The sequence below is a fragment of the Boleophthalmus pectinirostris genome, unplaced genomic scaffold (assembly GCF_026225935.1).
Source record: "Boleophthalmus pectinirostris isolate CB_2022bp ecotype Guang Dong unplaced genomic scaffold, ASM2622593v1 HiC_scaffold_2626, whole genome shotgun sequence".
In the NCBI taxonomy this organism is placed as follows: domain Eukaryota; kingdom Metazoa; phylum Chordata; class Actinopteri; order Gobiiformes; family Gobiidae; genus Boleophthalmus; species Boleophthalmus pectinirostris.
This window is the reverse complement of record NW_026571252.1, coordinates 1,850-17,126: the sequence shown is the minus strand read 5'-3', so window position 1 is coordinate 17,126 and position 15,277 is coordinate 1,850. Positions and strand designations below refer to the sequence as shown.

At 39.3% G+C, this 15,277-nt stretch overlaps 1 protein-coding gene across 1 annotated transcript; it reads right to left on the bottom strand.

The window, feature by feature from the left end:
• Nucleotides 1-22: 22 nt before the first annotated feature.
• On the bottom strand, nt 23-7,046 carry LOC129410833 (unconventional myosin-XVB-like; the record flags this gene model as incomplete). Its single annotated transcript, XM_055159740.1, has 21 exons — nt 6,789-7,046; nt 5,951-5,955; nt 5,326-5,503; nt 4,772-4,856; nt 4,626-4,658; nt 4,466-4,528; nt 4,153-4,292; nt 3,788-4,075; nt 3,637-3,715; nt 3,318-3,446; nt 3,081-3,237; nt 2,891-2,981; nt 2,495-2,816; nt 2,220-2,320; nt 1,335-1,394; nt 1,185-1,260; nt 951-1,069; nt 762-877; nt 504-645; nt 290-401; nt 23-170 (listed from the first exon to the last, which is right to left on the bottom strand). Coding segments are annotated over exons 1-21 (2,702 nt in total), but the record flags the coding sequence as incomplete, so codon positions are not given.
• Between the last annotated feature and the right edge of the window lie 8,231 nt (nt 7,047-15,277).

Sequence of the window (15,277 nt, the reverse complement as noted above, 5' to 3'; positions counted from 1 at the left end):
CATGGGCCCCTGTGGAGCAGGCCCTGGGGGAGGCCTCATGCTCCTCATGCTTTTCCTCCTCTCATCTCTTCGGTCCAGGTGCAGACCGTGGTAGTCCGGAGCAGCAGAAGGTTGAGTGAGTTCAACTGGGAACAGACCAGAGCGCCCCCCGGTGGAACCAAACATCCAGCCTGAAGACAGTTGTGACAGTAGTGAGACATTAAAGAAACTAAGTTCTACATAATATGTTTGATTGCTTCAGTAACATGTACATTTTGACTAGAGACTCATGGTGTGAAAAGGAACACACCTGTCTGGAGTCCTTCTACCGCCTGCAGTCTGATGACATCTCCTCTGGTGAAGCTGAGCATGCTTTTGTCATCTGTTATGTGACTCTTCAGTGCCACCACGTGACCTGAGCCCTGTGGGGAGGATGTTATGAAGAAACACTGTATACAACACAGCCCAGACTGCAGTAGACCACAATAACCTGGAATGGAATAGACCAGTAGTAGCACACTTACCTGGATGAGTTCATGTAGGAAGTGCCTGATCATGGCAGAGATTTGAGGAGCCCTGGTAGACTGAAGCACCATGTTCTCGTTTTTCAGCTCCACCTCCACTTTTTCTGGACCTCTGAGCTCTACAGACATCATCTCTGCAAAACTAAAAAAAAAAAAAAAAAAAAAAAAAAAAAAGATGTTAAAGGTCACAATGTAACCAGGTACTGCTAAAAACACCATAAATCCATCTCCAGAGAATCTGTATGAAAGAACTGATACCTGTAGCTACGAAGAAGTCGGAGGTGTTTGGGGTTGATACCCGAGGCACGGACCACCTTGAGGAGGCGGATCCCTCGATGGGTCACTCCTAAAATCTGTGCATCTTGACTGCCCACCTGCACATCACAGTTTACTCACAGTTTAACATTTTGGCTTTGTTAATGTCATATTATGTAATTGCATGCCAACCTTGACAGGAAATAATCTGCTGAAATAGTTCTCCCAGTTGTCTCGAGCCGCAATGACAATTCTCTTCTTCATGAAGTCATCCTGGATCGTGCTTATTGTTGTGCCAACACTGAAGTTTGCTAATGTGATTAGATGATTACTTGAGACCTGTAGCCTCTCCACTTAATGCCTAAACAGCTAAAGCCCTGTGTAAATGCATAGCCTGTAGTGTAATAAAAAATCATGGTCTCTCACCAAGTAGATCTTTCATTTTCCTCCTCTCTTCTCGGCTGATCCGGAGGCAGCTGTCTGAGTACGTGTCTCTCATGATCTAATTGAAACACCAGATGTTTGTAGAAAAATTTATCAAAATGAATAAACAAAGGTGAAGTCCCACATACTAACCTGTTCACACAGAAGATTGAGAACGTAGGCCCGGTTAAACAGCTCTCTAGGATAAAACACCTGAAAAGAAGATTGATTAACGATAAGCACAATAAGTACAACATCAGCCTGTGTACACGAGTGAATGTGAGAGTGAATGGTTATCTGCATTTATTCCACACTCTTCTCTTTTAATGTTATTTTTTATGATGATTATTTATGTTTTTTGTATTCTTGTCTTTCTCATTCTGTAAAGCACTTTGAATTAGTTTGTGTACGAATTGTGTTATACAGCTCTTTACCTTATCTAAATGCTTTTTAAAGTAAAATGTTTTGCATTGCTATGTGAAACACTTTGGAAACTGTTTTGTTTATAAAATGTGCTACACAAATAAAGTTCGATTGGATTGGATTGATACAGTCATTGTCAAAGCATTATAACATCCAAAGTAGAATAATGAATTGTTTTTAAAGCTCTGACATTACAGGTTTTTTCAATGCAAGGTCAATAAAGATTCAACAGATTAGTCAAAATTTTGCCCCCATAGTTGCATAAAACAAGTTAAGCAATAAACTGATATATATATATATATATATATATATATATATATATATATATATATATATATATATATATATATATATATATACACATACATACACACACACACACACACACGCACGCGCACACAATTTTTTGGTTGTTTTGATTAATATAGACAATAAGTAACACATTTACTTAAAAAATCTTACTCAGAATTATTCAATAAGGATTGCCTGTTCCTCCATAGTCTTAATAGGACAGCTTAATAGAATATAATAAGCTTAAACTTCTTCCTCTTATCCATGTCCAATCACTGTGCTTGTGCACTGAAGATATCTCATGTATTAAGCGTGTGTAGTCACCTCTTTACGTAGGAACAACTTGCCAGGGACTCTGGCGTAGGAGAGGTAGTTCTGAGGGAGGAAGCGATGTAACCGAGAGGAAAGACCTTCATCATCTTCAACTTAAAAAAAAAAAAAAAAGTTAAAAGGTAAAAGTTGGTAAAATCTTACTATATGCAAATTCTATATAAACCCGTATTGTTATATGTATAGATTAGAGATTAATTAGTTTATAGTTTATATAATCAAAATTAATATAATTGTGATTTGGAAAATGTGTAAACTAATATTCTTACTGAGAGTGGGAGCGGCTAATTCCGGGGGGTCCGGGATGCTGTAAAAAAAAGGTGCAGGCTCAGGTGGAGGGGGAGGAGCTTCACGTGGAGGAGGAGGGGCTTGAGGTGGAGGGGGAGGCATTTCAGGTGGAGGTGGAGGAGGTGCCTGCTTTGAGCGCTGGGAACTGAACAGCTCTTCCAAAGGGCGCTGTTTCTGCCTCATGTTGTTAGAAATGGCTCTTCGCCCCCTAGTGGACACAGGAGAGCGTGGTGGGGAGGGGGCCCTGGGAGGAGGTGGGGCCGGTTTAGCCTTGACGGGAGGAGGTAGAGGGGTCCACTGTTTCTATGAATCAGAGATGCTTGTATAAGAGAGTGTTTTTTGTACAATACTGGACCATAGTTTTTGATGTCACTCACCTTTTGTTCTTTAGCTGGGGACTTATTTCTTAGTTTATCCAGAGCTTCCTGTTTAGGGTCAGTCTTCTTCACAAATTGCTTTTTACTTGGTCTATAAAAACAATAAACATTTTTGGAATATAATATTATAAAAGTAAAAGTGAGCTGATGTGTCGCTACATTGTTAGTTATCATATTTCCTGGAGCTGACCTGGCAGGCTGGATGGACACTGGCGCAGGAGCAGGACGGCTGTTGTACTGTTTGATGATTTCTCTGATGTTTGAGGTGGGTTCAGGGCGTGGTTGGGTCAAAGGGCTTGGTTTGGGTGTGCTGTCTTCTTTGGCAGGAGCAGGCTTTGGGCTCTTTGCTATGAGACAATCAAAATGCCAAATAAGCATTTTTCTACTAAATAGCTAAAGGCCGTCACTGTGTTTTTACTTAGCCCACCTTTAGGTTTGGGTTTGACAGGGGGAGGAGAGGGAGTGGACCGGGGTGGAGAGTGATGTTGTCTCACAGGTGGGGAGGAGGAAGAGGGGCACAAGGGAGACACTGGGCGCTGTTTCACACCGTTTTCTCCTAAAATGAAAGCTTTTTAACAAAGCTCTTTCACAAAATGCACAAAAATGAAATTCATCAACAGTTTAACATAAAAACAAATCAAATAGGGTTGAATAGTCTAACCCTTGACAAGATAGCTATAACTATAATGAATACAATTACATAGAGTCCATCAGAGCTTATCTCTTGGTAGAAATGGTGTAACTACCAATTTTCTCAAAGAACTCCAACTTGTCTCGGACTGACTGCAGGTCTTCAGGGTCAGGTAAGTCTACTTCTGTCTCTGGCTATAAATAAAGCAAAATACCAGTCAGTTTAGTAATTCATAAAACTTTCAAAACTGAGAAAAAATATGGTACCTCTGGCTCAGGCCTCTTGACACTGGTGGTGCGTTTGACAGCTGTTGTTTTGTTTTTAGGGGAAGATGGAGGGGAGCGCGGTGGAGATGGTGATCTGGAGCGCTCTTTGGGTTTGCGCTGAGAGCGTCTCTTCCTTCTCCTCTCCTCCTCTTCTCTCTCCTCCCTTTCTTCCCGCTCCTCTCTCTCTTCTCTCTCTTCTCTCAGCCCTCTTTGGCGCTGTTGTTTCTTCTGCATCTCCTGTTGCTGCTGCTGGGATAGAGTCATGGCCTGCATGGTCATCTGCTGAGCCTGCTCCAACCACAGGACAATGGAGATAAAACGCATTTCACTCACACTGTACAATATGAGTAAAACAGTCATCGCACCATAAGAACAGCTTGTTGGTTGATAAGGGCCTGTTGAGTGGCTGCCATCTGCATGGGGTCCGCTATGGGAGGGGGCATCATCGGATTCATCATAGGGTTCATCATCGGGTTCATCGCTGGGCTCGGTGGCATCATCATAGCTGAAACAGAGAGGGCAATTCATACTTTTAAGTTCATAAAATAGTAGTAGTTAATCTAAACAAATGATCATTCATTTAAAGTATCTGAAAGAAGATAATACACACTAAATGCTATGGTTTAAGAATATAACATAAATGGCAGTACTATGAGCAAACACTGGTGTGTGGGTCACCTGGCATGGTTGGCATCATCGGGTTGGTGCCGTAGACAGGCATGGAGGGAGTCACTGGTGCTCCTGAAATGACATGAAAACAATGATTAGTGTTAATCAACACCAATAGCTCACATGCAGACAACCATTCACCCTTAATAACAACAAACAATATGCATACCCATTGGATAAGTAGGCATTGACATAGGTACACCTGAAAGAAAGTTAGATAAGTCAGGCTATTAACAAGCTGTTAATATTAACTTAGAGTGGTACGCCGTTTATCCAATCTAACAATCCAAATACTGAGTGACTATCTTTTCATACCTGCTCCATAAAGTCCATTGCGCATTGGTCCGACTCCTCCTGCTCCTCTCATTCTGCGGTTTAGCTGGGCCACTCGCTCTGCATCCTACGCACAGATATATCATATAGCTCCTTTTGTAACAATTTTATGTTGCCAAATAGCTGATTCTACTATAATGGGAGAAATAGACATCAAAATATGTTTTTTTTTAGATATACATTCAGTATATTTCTAGATTGAGACAATTAGAAAATGAAAAACCACATATGCAGGTTGTAAAAGCTCATATAGAATCTTTCAGCGTAATAATTTTTGACAATCTAGCCCTGATATTAATTATTATACCTAAATACATCTCTAGTCTTAAGAGTGAAGTTAGACATTAATCAATATATGTGTTTTATAGATACAACTCCCTGACCTCTACAATGAATTTCAGCCAACCATTAACCTCAAAGTGAGGGCGTAAACTTGATCAATATTTGTAGAGTTTATGTTTTGTTTCTTTCTTTCAGTGAAGGTGTGTCTTCTTTCATTTGGTGTGCTTAAAGTACACATTGTGGTCATGACTAACCGGAGGTCCATTATCCAGCACTGGCTCAAACAAGTCATCAACATAAGCGTCCATCTGCCGACCTCGGCCTTCCTGTGGGTAGTCCCTTCTCCAGGGGTTTGCTTCTGGTAATGGAAGTTCTGGTGCTTGCATGGGAGGAGCCGGTGGGATAAAGCCATCCAGATCTGAAGAGGCAGTCCTGGGCAGAACAAAGGTTGTCAAACTTGAAGAAATTTGAGGTGCACAATTAAAGGTGCCTTCACACTTTCGCATCAAAACTGGACGTAAAATGGGACTACCCTAAACATGAAACCAAACCTACATTGGATCAGGACATGGTGAGAACATGCACACTCCACACAGACCACCTCAAATAATTCTTCAATGTTTGGACAACCTTTGTTCTGCCCAGGACTGCCTCTCAATTGGCATTGGCTTATCCACCGCGCTCACATCCCATATTGTGCAGAGCCACCAGAAACTTCCGATTGATTACCTAGAAGCAAACCCCTGGAGAAGGACACCCCACAGGAAGCGCCGAGGCCTCTGCAGAGGATATTGAAATAGCCTGGAAACTCAGCCACGCACGTACGCTTATGTTTGGATGACTTGTTTGTCAGCCAGATCGCGACGATAATGGACCTACCGTGACTGTCATTGAATCCAACATATGTTACTTTAAGCACAACCATAATATCGCTAAGCAAGACAACCTTCACTAAAGAAAAGAAAAACAAAACATAAAAACTCTTACAAATATTTGATTCAACTGTTTACGCCCTCACTTTGAGGTTAAAACCTAATAAAATTGTGTTGGACTATAGCAAAATTCATATTAGAGGGTATACAGTTGCGGAGTTTGTATCTATCATATCATCTAATGATATAAAAATGTCTACACTTCACTCTCATGGAAACATAGACAGACTTGTCGCTATTTAGGTTTAAATCAGTAATAAGAGTAACTTCATGATCAGGAGCGGTGTCTAGATTGTCGGTAACAATAATTATAACTACGACTGAAGACGATATACGCATATATCTATGGTACTTATACGAACCTTGCAAGTGTGGTATTTTCATCTCGTAACTTGTCTCAATCATAAAATAGCTTAACTCTACTGATACAACCAAGAGACTCCATGAACTAAAATGTGTAAACATCCTATGATAAGAGAGATACAGATCGACGATGTTGCTAGTCTACTGTCTCCCATTATGTCAGTCCTAGAATCAGCTGTGAATTGGCAACATAAAATGTTACGTATAGAGAAGCTATATGAATAATCTGTGCGTAAGGATTGCCGAGATAGCTGCGACCGGACTTGCCCCAGTAAACCCGCAGGAATGAGAGGAGCAGGAGGAGTCGGACCAATCGCAATGGACTTTATGGAGCAGTGATCAGTGGAAGAAGAGAGAGGTCACTCAGTATTTGGATTGTTAGATCTGGAAAACGGCGTACCACTCTAAGTTAATGAGTTCACCCAGGCGTTGTTAAGTAGGCGAGGAGTTCTAGAGCCTACTCTGTCCACGGCCTGGCTGCGCTCCAGCCAGTAAGATCTCCTCATGTGACCTAGACAGGTCCCGAGCATAATCCAGGCATCGGCCGTGATGCGCGAGATCATAGAGTTCTTGTTGAGATTCAAGGGGAATGGTCGTACTGTGTCTATCTGTGAGCTATTGTGTTGATTAACACTAATCATTGTTTTCATGTATTTCAGAGCACCAGTTGACTCCTCCATGCCTGTCTACGGGCCACCACCCGATGATGCCAACATCCAGGTGACCCCACCACACCCAGTGTTTTGCTCAGAGTACTGCATTTTATTGTATATTCTTAAAACCATTAGCATTTAGTGTGTATTATCTTCTTTCAGATACTTTAAAATGAGATGCATCATTTGTTTAATTAACTACTACTATTTTATGAACTTAAAAGTATGAATGGCCCTCTCTGTTTCAGCTATGCATGATGCCCACCGAGCCCAGCGGATGAAACCCGATGATTGAACCTATGATGGAATCCGATGAGGCCCCCTCATAAGCGACCCCATTGCAGATGGGCAGCCACTCAACAGGCCCTTATCAACCAACAAGCTGCTTCTTATGTCGATGAACTGTTTACTATATCTGTACAGGTGAGTGAAATGCGTTTTTATCTCCATTGTCTTGTGCCGTTGGAGCAAGGCTCAGCCAGATGACCATGCAGGCCAATACTCTTCCAGCAGCAGCCAACAGGAGATGCAGAGAAACAACAGCGCCAAAAGAGGGCTGAGAGAAGAGAGAGAAAGAATGAGGAGCGGGAAGAATGGGAGAGAAGAGGAGAGGAAGACGAAGAACCTCTCAGGCAACCCAAAGACGCTCCAATACCATTCCCAGCAGCGTCCTCATCTTCACCACTTAAAAAAAAAACAACAGCTGTCAAACGACCACCGTTAGAGCCTGAGCCAGAGGTCCATATTTTTTCTCAGCGTTTGAAAGTTTTAAAATTACAAACTGACTGGTATTTTCTTATTTATAGCCAGAGACAAAGTAGACTACCTGACCCTGAAACCTGCATCAGTCCGAGACAATTGGAAGTTCTTTGAGAAAATTGGTGTTACACCATTTTACCAAAGATAAGCCTGATGACTCTATGAATGTATTCATTAGTTATATAGCTATCTTGTCAAGGGTTAGATATTCAACACTATTTGATTTGTTTTTATGTTAAACTGTTGATGAATTTCATTTTGGCATTTGTGAAAGAGCTTTGTTAAAAAGCTTTCATTTTAGCAGAAAACGACCTGTGAACACGCCCAGTGTCTCCCTTGTGCCCCTCTTCCTCCTCCCACCTGTGAGACAACATCACTCTCCACCCCGGTCCACTCCCTCTCCTCCCCTGTCAAACCCAAACCTAAAGGTGGCCCTAAGTAAAACACAGTGCGGCCTGTACTATTTAGTAGCACAACTGCTATTTGGCATTTTGATTTGTCTCATAGCAAAGAGCCCAAAGCCTGCTCCTGCCAAAGAAAGACAGCACACCCAAACCAAGCCCTTTGACCCAACACGCCTAAACCCACCCAACATCAAGAAATCATCAAACAGTACAACAGCCGTCTGCTCCTGCCACCATGTAGTCATCCAGCCTGCCAGGTCAGCTCCAGGAAATATGATAACTAACAGGTGAGCGACACATCAGCTCACTTTTACTCTTATAATATTATATTCCAAAAGTTTATTGTTTTTATAGACCAAGTAAAAAGCAATTTGGAAGAAGACTGACCCTAAACAGGAAGCTCTATAAACTAAGAAATAAGTCCCCAGCTAAAGAACAAATCGTGAGTGACATCAAAAAACTATGGTCCAGTATTGTACAAAAAACACTCTTATACAAGCATCCTGATCATAGAAACAGTGACCCCTCTAACCTCTCCCTTCAACTAAACCGGCCACCTCCTCCAGGGCCCCTCCCACCACCCTCTCTGTGCCACTAGGGGGCGAAGAGCCATTCTAACAACATGAGCAGAAACAGCGCCCTTGGAAGAGCTGTTCATTCCCAGCGCTCAAACAGCACTCCTCCACCTCACTGAAATGCCTCCCCCTCCACCTCAACCCCCCTCCTCACGTGAAGCTCCTCCCCTCCACCTGAGCCTGCACCTTTTTTACGCATCCGGACCCCCGGAATACCGCTCCCACTCCATATAAAATATTGTTTACACATTTGCCCAAATCACAATTATATTAATTTTGATTATATAAACTATAAACTAATTAATCTCTAATCTATACATATAACAATACGTGTTTATATAAATTTGCATATAGTAAGATTTACCAACTTTTACTTTTAACTTTTTTTTTTTTTTTAAGTTGAAGAATGAAGGTCTTTCCTCTGATTACATCGCATCCTCCTCAGAACTACCTCTCCTACGCCAGAGTCCCTGGCAAGTTGTTCCTACGTAAGAGGAGACTACACTAACGCTTAAATACATGAGATATCTTCGTCAAAGCACATGATTGGACACGGATAAGATGAAGAAGCCTTTAAGTTATTATATCTTTCAAGCTATCAGTTAAGACTATGAGAACAGGCAATCCTTATTGAATTTAATGTGCTGAGCTAAGATTTATATTAAGATAAACTGTAGTTAAACTTATGTCATATATTAATTCCAAAAAACCAAAAAAATTGTTGCCGCGTGTGTATAGATTGTACCACTGTGTGTGTGTTTATGTTGTATGTGTGTTTATAGTATATCTATATAGTATATAATATAATTAAATTAACTAGAGAATTATATATTCATATATATATATATAGAACAATGTAAATACATCAGAGATATGTTTGAACTGTTGCTCCACCTAAATCTGAACCATTTGATACTTTATGCAACTATGGAGACTATGTGGCGAACCCATGTTCAATTAATAGAGAAGTTAAACTTGTTAACAATCATCTGCGCAAGCAACAATCATCTAAATGTCTATTGTTATCTTTCTATTTTCTTCAAATATGAAAAAATACAAAAGTCACTTTACTTTTTTTGATTAACACTGTCTCCAAATTTCACCTTATTAATATACAAAACTGATTCAATTAGCCAGTCAATTATATCTTTGTCGTTTCGATTATATAAGTGCTTGTATGTAACACTGAGAAATTGGTATCGATCCTTCACTGTTGCAATTCTCTATATTTCTCATATCGTAACTTCGTACTACGATGTGCTAGTTGAGCAATTACTTAAATTAAACTACTGATTTCACAAAGTGTGAGTCACAATATAGTCACTATGCTAACAACATATTTTTACTATTCAATAAAGCCGGAGTCATTATGGCATCATAGTGTTAGAGATTATGAAAATATACCCACACAATTCCGAATATTCATAATAAACAAGTCTTTCAGAAGTGCTTACCTGGTCAAAACTCTGCACATGACACTGAAATATAATAATGAGCAAGAAATCTCATCAAACAGATCTAAAACTTATAATAATAAATCACACTAAAAAGAAACTATAACATTAAAATATGTTTAATTGAGGCTTAGTCACCCAAATAATAGGTGTACCAGCAAGTAAAATGACAACCATATGTATATGATACTCGATCTTTAAAACTCACATTCACTACGTATTACAACCTAGGGTCTTATGATTGTATCTATTTATTATGTCTTTGTTAACTTACTATCCAATGAACTACCTAGTGCAGTTTGATGTATCTAGTAGTTCCATTCTACTACTATCTAGATTAACACGAACAATTATATCCCATGCGAAGTATGGCGTGTTTAACCGGGCCTATCGTATCGTATAATCTCTCGTGAACAACATTAAAAGAAACATGTTCTATTCCATTGTGATGTTATTGTGGGATTTTTCCAACCTTTGGTTTCATTAATTGATAAATATTTATGCGTTACGAAAACATTGCTCCACTGTCTTTTTGGCTGCCTTGTTTTCAATATATACCTATCTCCATCGAGGACATCTATAATCATATCTAGCAGTCCTCCGATCTAGAATTTCAGCCCCTATGCAGAACGTACGAGCGAAGGAAAATAGATAAATTCTACTTGTGCAGGTATACCCAATTTTTCGTAAGACTCCACATAAATGTTAAAGGTAGCTGTAATTTTGAGCGACATACAGAATCTATGCATGTTACTGCTAATCAATCATACACAGCGAGGCTTGCTTATATATCTAGATTTAGTGATACATTTGGACGACATTACAGTGGTAAATAGTAGAGTAATACTTTAAGCAGGATAGGATTAGGCCTCCATCACATGTGAGAATGAAATCAACATAATCCTAACATCGAGCACCTAGGCAACACTATCTTTGATGAAGTTTAGGGGCACCAGAGGCAATTAAGACAATTAGCTGATCCAGATAAACATGGCTTATGATACATGCGTGTGAAGAAGTTAGGATAATTTGATTTCCATTTAGCCTTGCGAGTAGTAGGCAACTTGGGCCTTCCGTAGATTTAACGATGTAAGAGAGAATCCTGGTATTATCAGTCCTAGGATTATCCTCTCTGTGCAGCAGTTAGGCATAGTCAATAAACTTCTAATATACTATATATGGACATAAAGCCTTACAGCCACTCGAAGATGAGGTAAACTGCGGTACAAAAGCAAACGTGAATGGTGTCAGTTACTGGTTCAATGTATTTGTTACAAGGATCCAAACAGTCTAGTATAGAGCTTGAGTTCCCACGAACTTCGAGATGGTGAATCCACCCTCTGCTGCAATTGGTCTATCCGCACGTGTCATCAATCTATCCCCTAACACCTTACTCCAGACGCTCCAGTGAGCTCATCTGTAGTAGTCAAAGAGTCTCGTTTGATTACAGTCACTTCTAGGGGCAGAAATGAGACACTTCATAGTCTCTTATCAGAAAAAGTGAACATTATATATAGCTTTAAAGAGTACCTATGTATTTGTAGTACGCATCTTCTACAGTCTTATTATCTTCTTTTTTTTTTATTATTTTATTTTTTTAGTATACATTCTACACATTTGTTGACATGAGGTTCTAGATAGTCAATTATGTTAGACTGCGCTCAGCTATATCACGTCCTTCTGATAGAAATAAGTCCCGGAGCGTCTAGACGTCTGGAAATACATTGAACATGGAGAATCATAGATTCCTATCAGTTTCTCATATCCCTTATCCTAGTCGTCCCTCAAATCTTCTGACCATGAGTAACATTCGGCACTTCCTACATTTACACTCCATCACTATATGGTAAGTGCTGCTATGCTAACCTAGAGTGTTTACGAATCCAATCTCATCCCTTCGCGTATATTAAGCGTATCTGCGGTCATACCTTATTGCCTACTTCTTGAGCTGCGATGTCCTGTATCTCTCGTAATCTAGTATCCTAGTCTTTCTCTTATCATAATAAATATTTACGTCAACTCACGAAGGAGTTTTATTCACTGCGTTCACGTGATATCCTGTCGAAGTTCAATACACGAGAAAAGTAAGTCTCACTGATAAAACAGATGAGCTTAAAACACAATTGAAACACAATCGCCCTCTAAGGTTTACATATATTCATCACTGATGAGATTCATCGATCAACCGAAATGGCTAGTAAGCTGAATCATTTCAGAAGGTACTCCAGAACAGGTGTTCCTTCATCACTCGATGCATAGTTCATCTGAGATTATCAAAATCTGTTATCTATCTAGTGCCTTATCACGTCAATCAATATTATCTCTCTTCTTATTTTGTAGTGTTATCCATAGTTTATCTTAGTATCTGCATTTAATGCTTCCACTCGTGCACTTCCTGCTACATTAACATCTCAGTTAACAGGACTACAGTCCAAGGCGTTCTATGCTATTTACACAGATATATCTCCCAATAGCCGTTGGCAGGTCAGGCCTCTTGTAGCGCATTATGGTCCTGGTGTGAAGACTCTGTTAAGTTATTTGCGCGTCACCATGTTAATTCGTAATCTCTATCTTCAAACAATCCTGCTAGAGTCTCTTCCCTTTCGCGAGACTACTCGCACTGTCTCATACGCTGTAACGAAATACAAGAGAGATCAAGCATATAAGGAGCCAGCACAACATAGATGCGGAAAGATGTTCCTCAAATAAAAAAGTGTCTATTGTACAAATGGCTAGTCCTTTCGAGCCTGAGGTCAACTGGACTCCCACGAAGAGCTCAGCCATGATCCCATGAATATCGTCACAAGAGTACCACACTCGAAAGTTACCCGTCCAAACAAGAAGATACGCCACATTCTCTCATACGTGTAAACTATGATAACTTAAATAACATAAAAAGAAGCACTTGACAACATAACTGCCTTAACATAAAATGGACAGCAAGCGTAATATATTGTTGTATCAGTAACCTCCTCAATTTTGATCTCATCTGGAGAAATTAGAGTTATGGAGGATTCTTGCGCCTCTATTGCTGAACGGCTGGAAGTTGATTCATGTCACTACATCCCTATGGCACTTTTGTAATATGAATTTGCTGAGTCGATCATATACTGTAAATCCTCTCGTGTGTCGCTGCATGTTATTAAGCATAGTGTGAAATGTTTATCAGTATGATACCAGGTCACACCATACCATACAAGATTAACCACTCATTATCACATTTTTAATCCAAAAATACATGTATAATACAATTCACGTAGTTATATCTAATTTAAAAGTTTCTGCCTTGAATTGGCCATGACCGAAGACGAGCTTATCGAGCGCCCGCTGAGGAGCTTTTCACAGCAGCGTATATCATCCATATTATCGTAAAGTAAAATTTGTTATTAGCTAATAGATTAAGTAATTGTGTTCCTCCTTGATATTCAATGTTTTCAGATTAGATTTTAAAGCAATCCTAGGATTACACTTATGAGAGACCGGAAAAAAGCGAGATGTTATCGACCAAGATGCGCAAACATAAAACAGAGCACCCGAGTCCACATCGACCCCAGAATATACAAGTACATTGATTATATCAAAATTAAAGTTAGTATATACAAAACAGGTTTTGAATAGATAGTCTAGACTCTATTATTCTTAACTAATGTTTCATAGACATTAGTTTTCGGATTTTTGATCCTTTTGCTGCAATTTCAGTATCAGAGGTGACAAATGGTAGTGATCTGTGTGTGACATTAACTGTCCTTTAGACGTATCAGCTATCGCAGCGCCAAATATTACTAATGTTAAAAAAAATAAAGTACAACATACAAATTCTTTAACAATGACAAGAGGTTAAGACGAGCGATAGTGTTTGCACGAGGTCTTGATTTCTAAGTCCTGAGTTTGTATTCAGTTTTTAGTTCCTTTTTACTATGTTATAATATCATTACAATTACAAATAAGAATTACCTAATATCAATCCATATTAAATAATATAGAAGAGAATATACCAACTATTATTAGCTTTCAGCTATGCACTCAACATTTTATATGATTTCCCCGACTATATTTTTTATTTATGCTCGTAAACATTATGGGTAGTAATTTTTTACTCAGAGTAATGTCTATTTGTGAGCAATACAGTGAGATTAAACACCAATATCAGATTATGATCTCACATTTGCGTCCTTTCATGTTGGCTTGATTTTCAAGGTTTATCCCATATGCTCAATCTGTGCTAGTGGAGCCTTGCAAGTACGTCTCGATTTTCTTGAACTTCTAGTTATTGTGATGTCCTTCGCACGCTGCCTCCATATGTTATGAAAAATTGTTCTATGTGTCTTTAATCTGCAGCAATTAGCACAGACCCTGGCAACCAGGTTCACTTGTATTTGCAAATTTTCTCTATGTTGAGATGACTGCATCATGCACTGACAAGTCAGAGCAGCGACAGCCAACACAAAACATGCCCTGGCCACATAATCTACTTTAGTAGACTCACATATGAGCAATCTGGAATGTGTATTCCTCTCCATTTTGAGTTTACTAAATCTATGTCGTCATTATGTTACTCAAATCAATTTTACTTAAAGTATGACATTCTACTAAGTATGATGTATTGTAGAGATCAAGCTCTCTAGAGAAAAAGGCAGAAATATCTTGCAGAGAGACGAATTATAGAAATACTACAAACATAGCATTCTTCACAATAATTGTTCGAATTATGCGAATCTATAACAAACAATTATCCACACATATATCCCAATTTTCAAAAAGAAAGATTCTTATAAGTTGATCACTATCTTAATCTTTTATCTTCTCCATTTGCATCAACATCCACATGAACAATGCCTACAAGAGCTACATCTTTATCAAAATAATATATAGAGAACCAATAACATTATGTATTCTATATATCAAGCTAGTTCAACTTTCTATGCTAGGCGTGAATGTTTTCCAACTGGCCCTGCTCATTCTGAGATCTAATTGAATAATATCTCCTGACATTCTATTGGTTTATTGTATCTTTTATCTCTGGCTGATCTTCGTGGAGAGACATGCGTTCCAGGCGGTCTCGATTA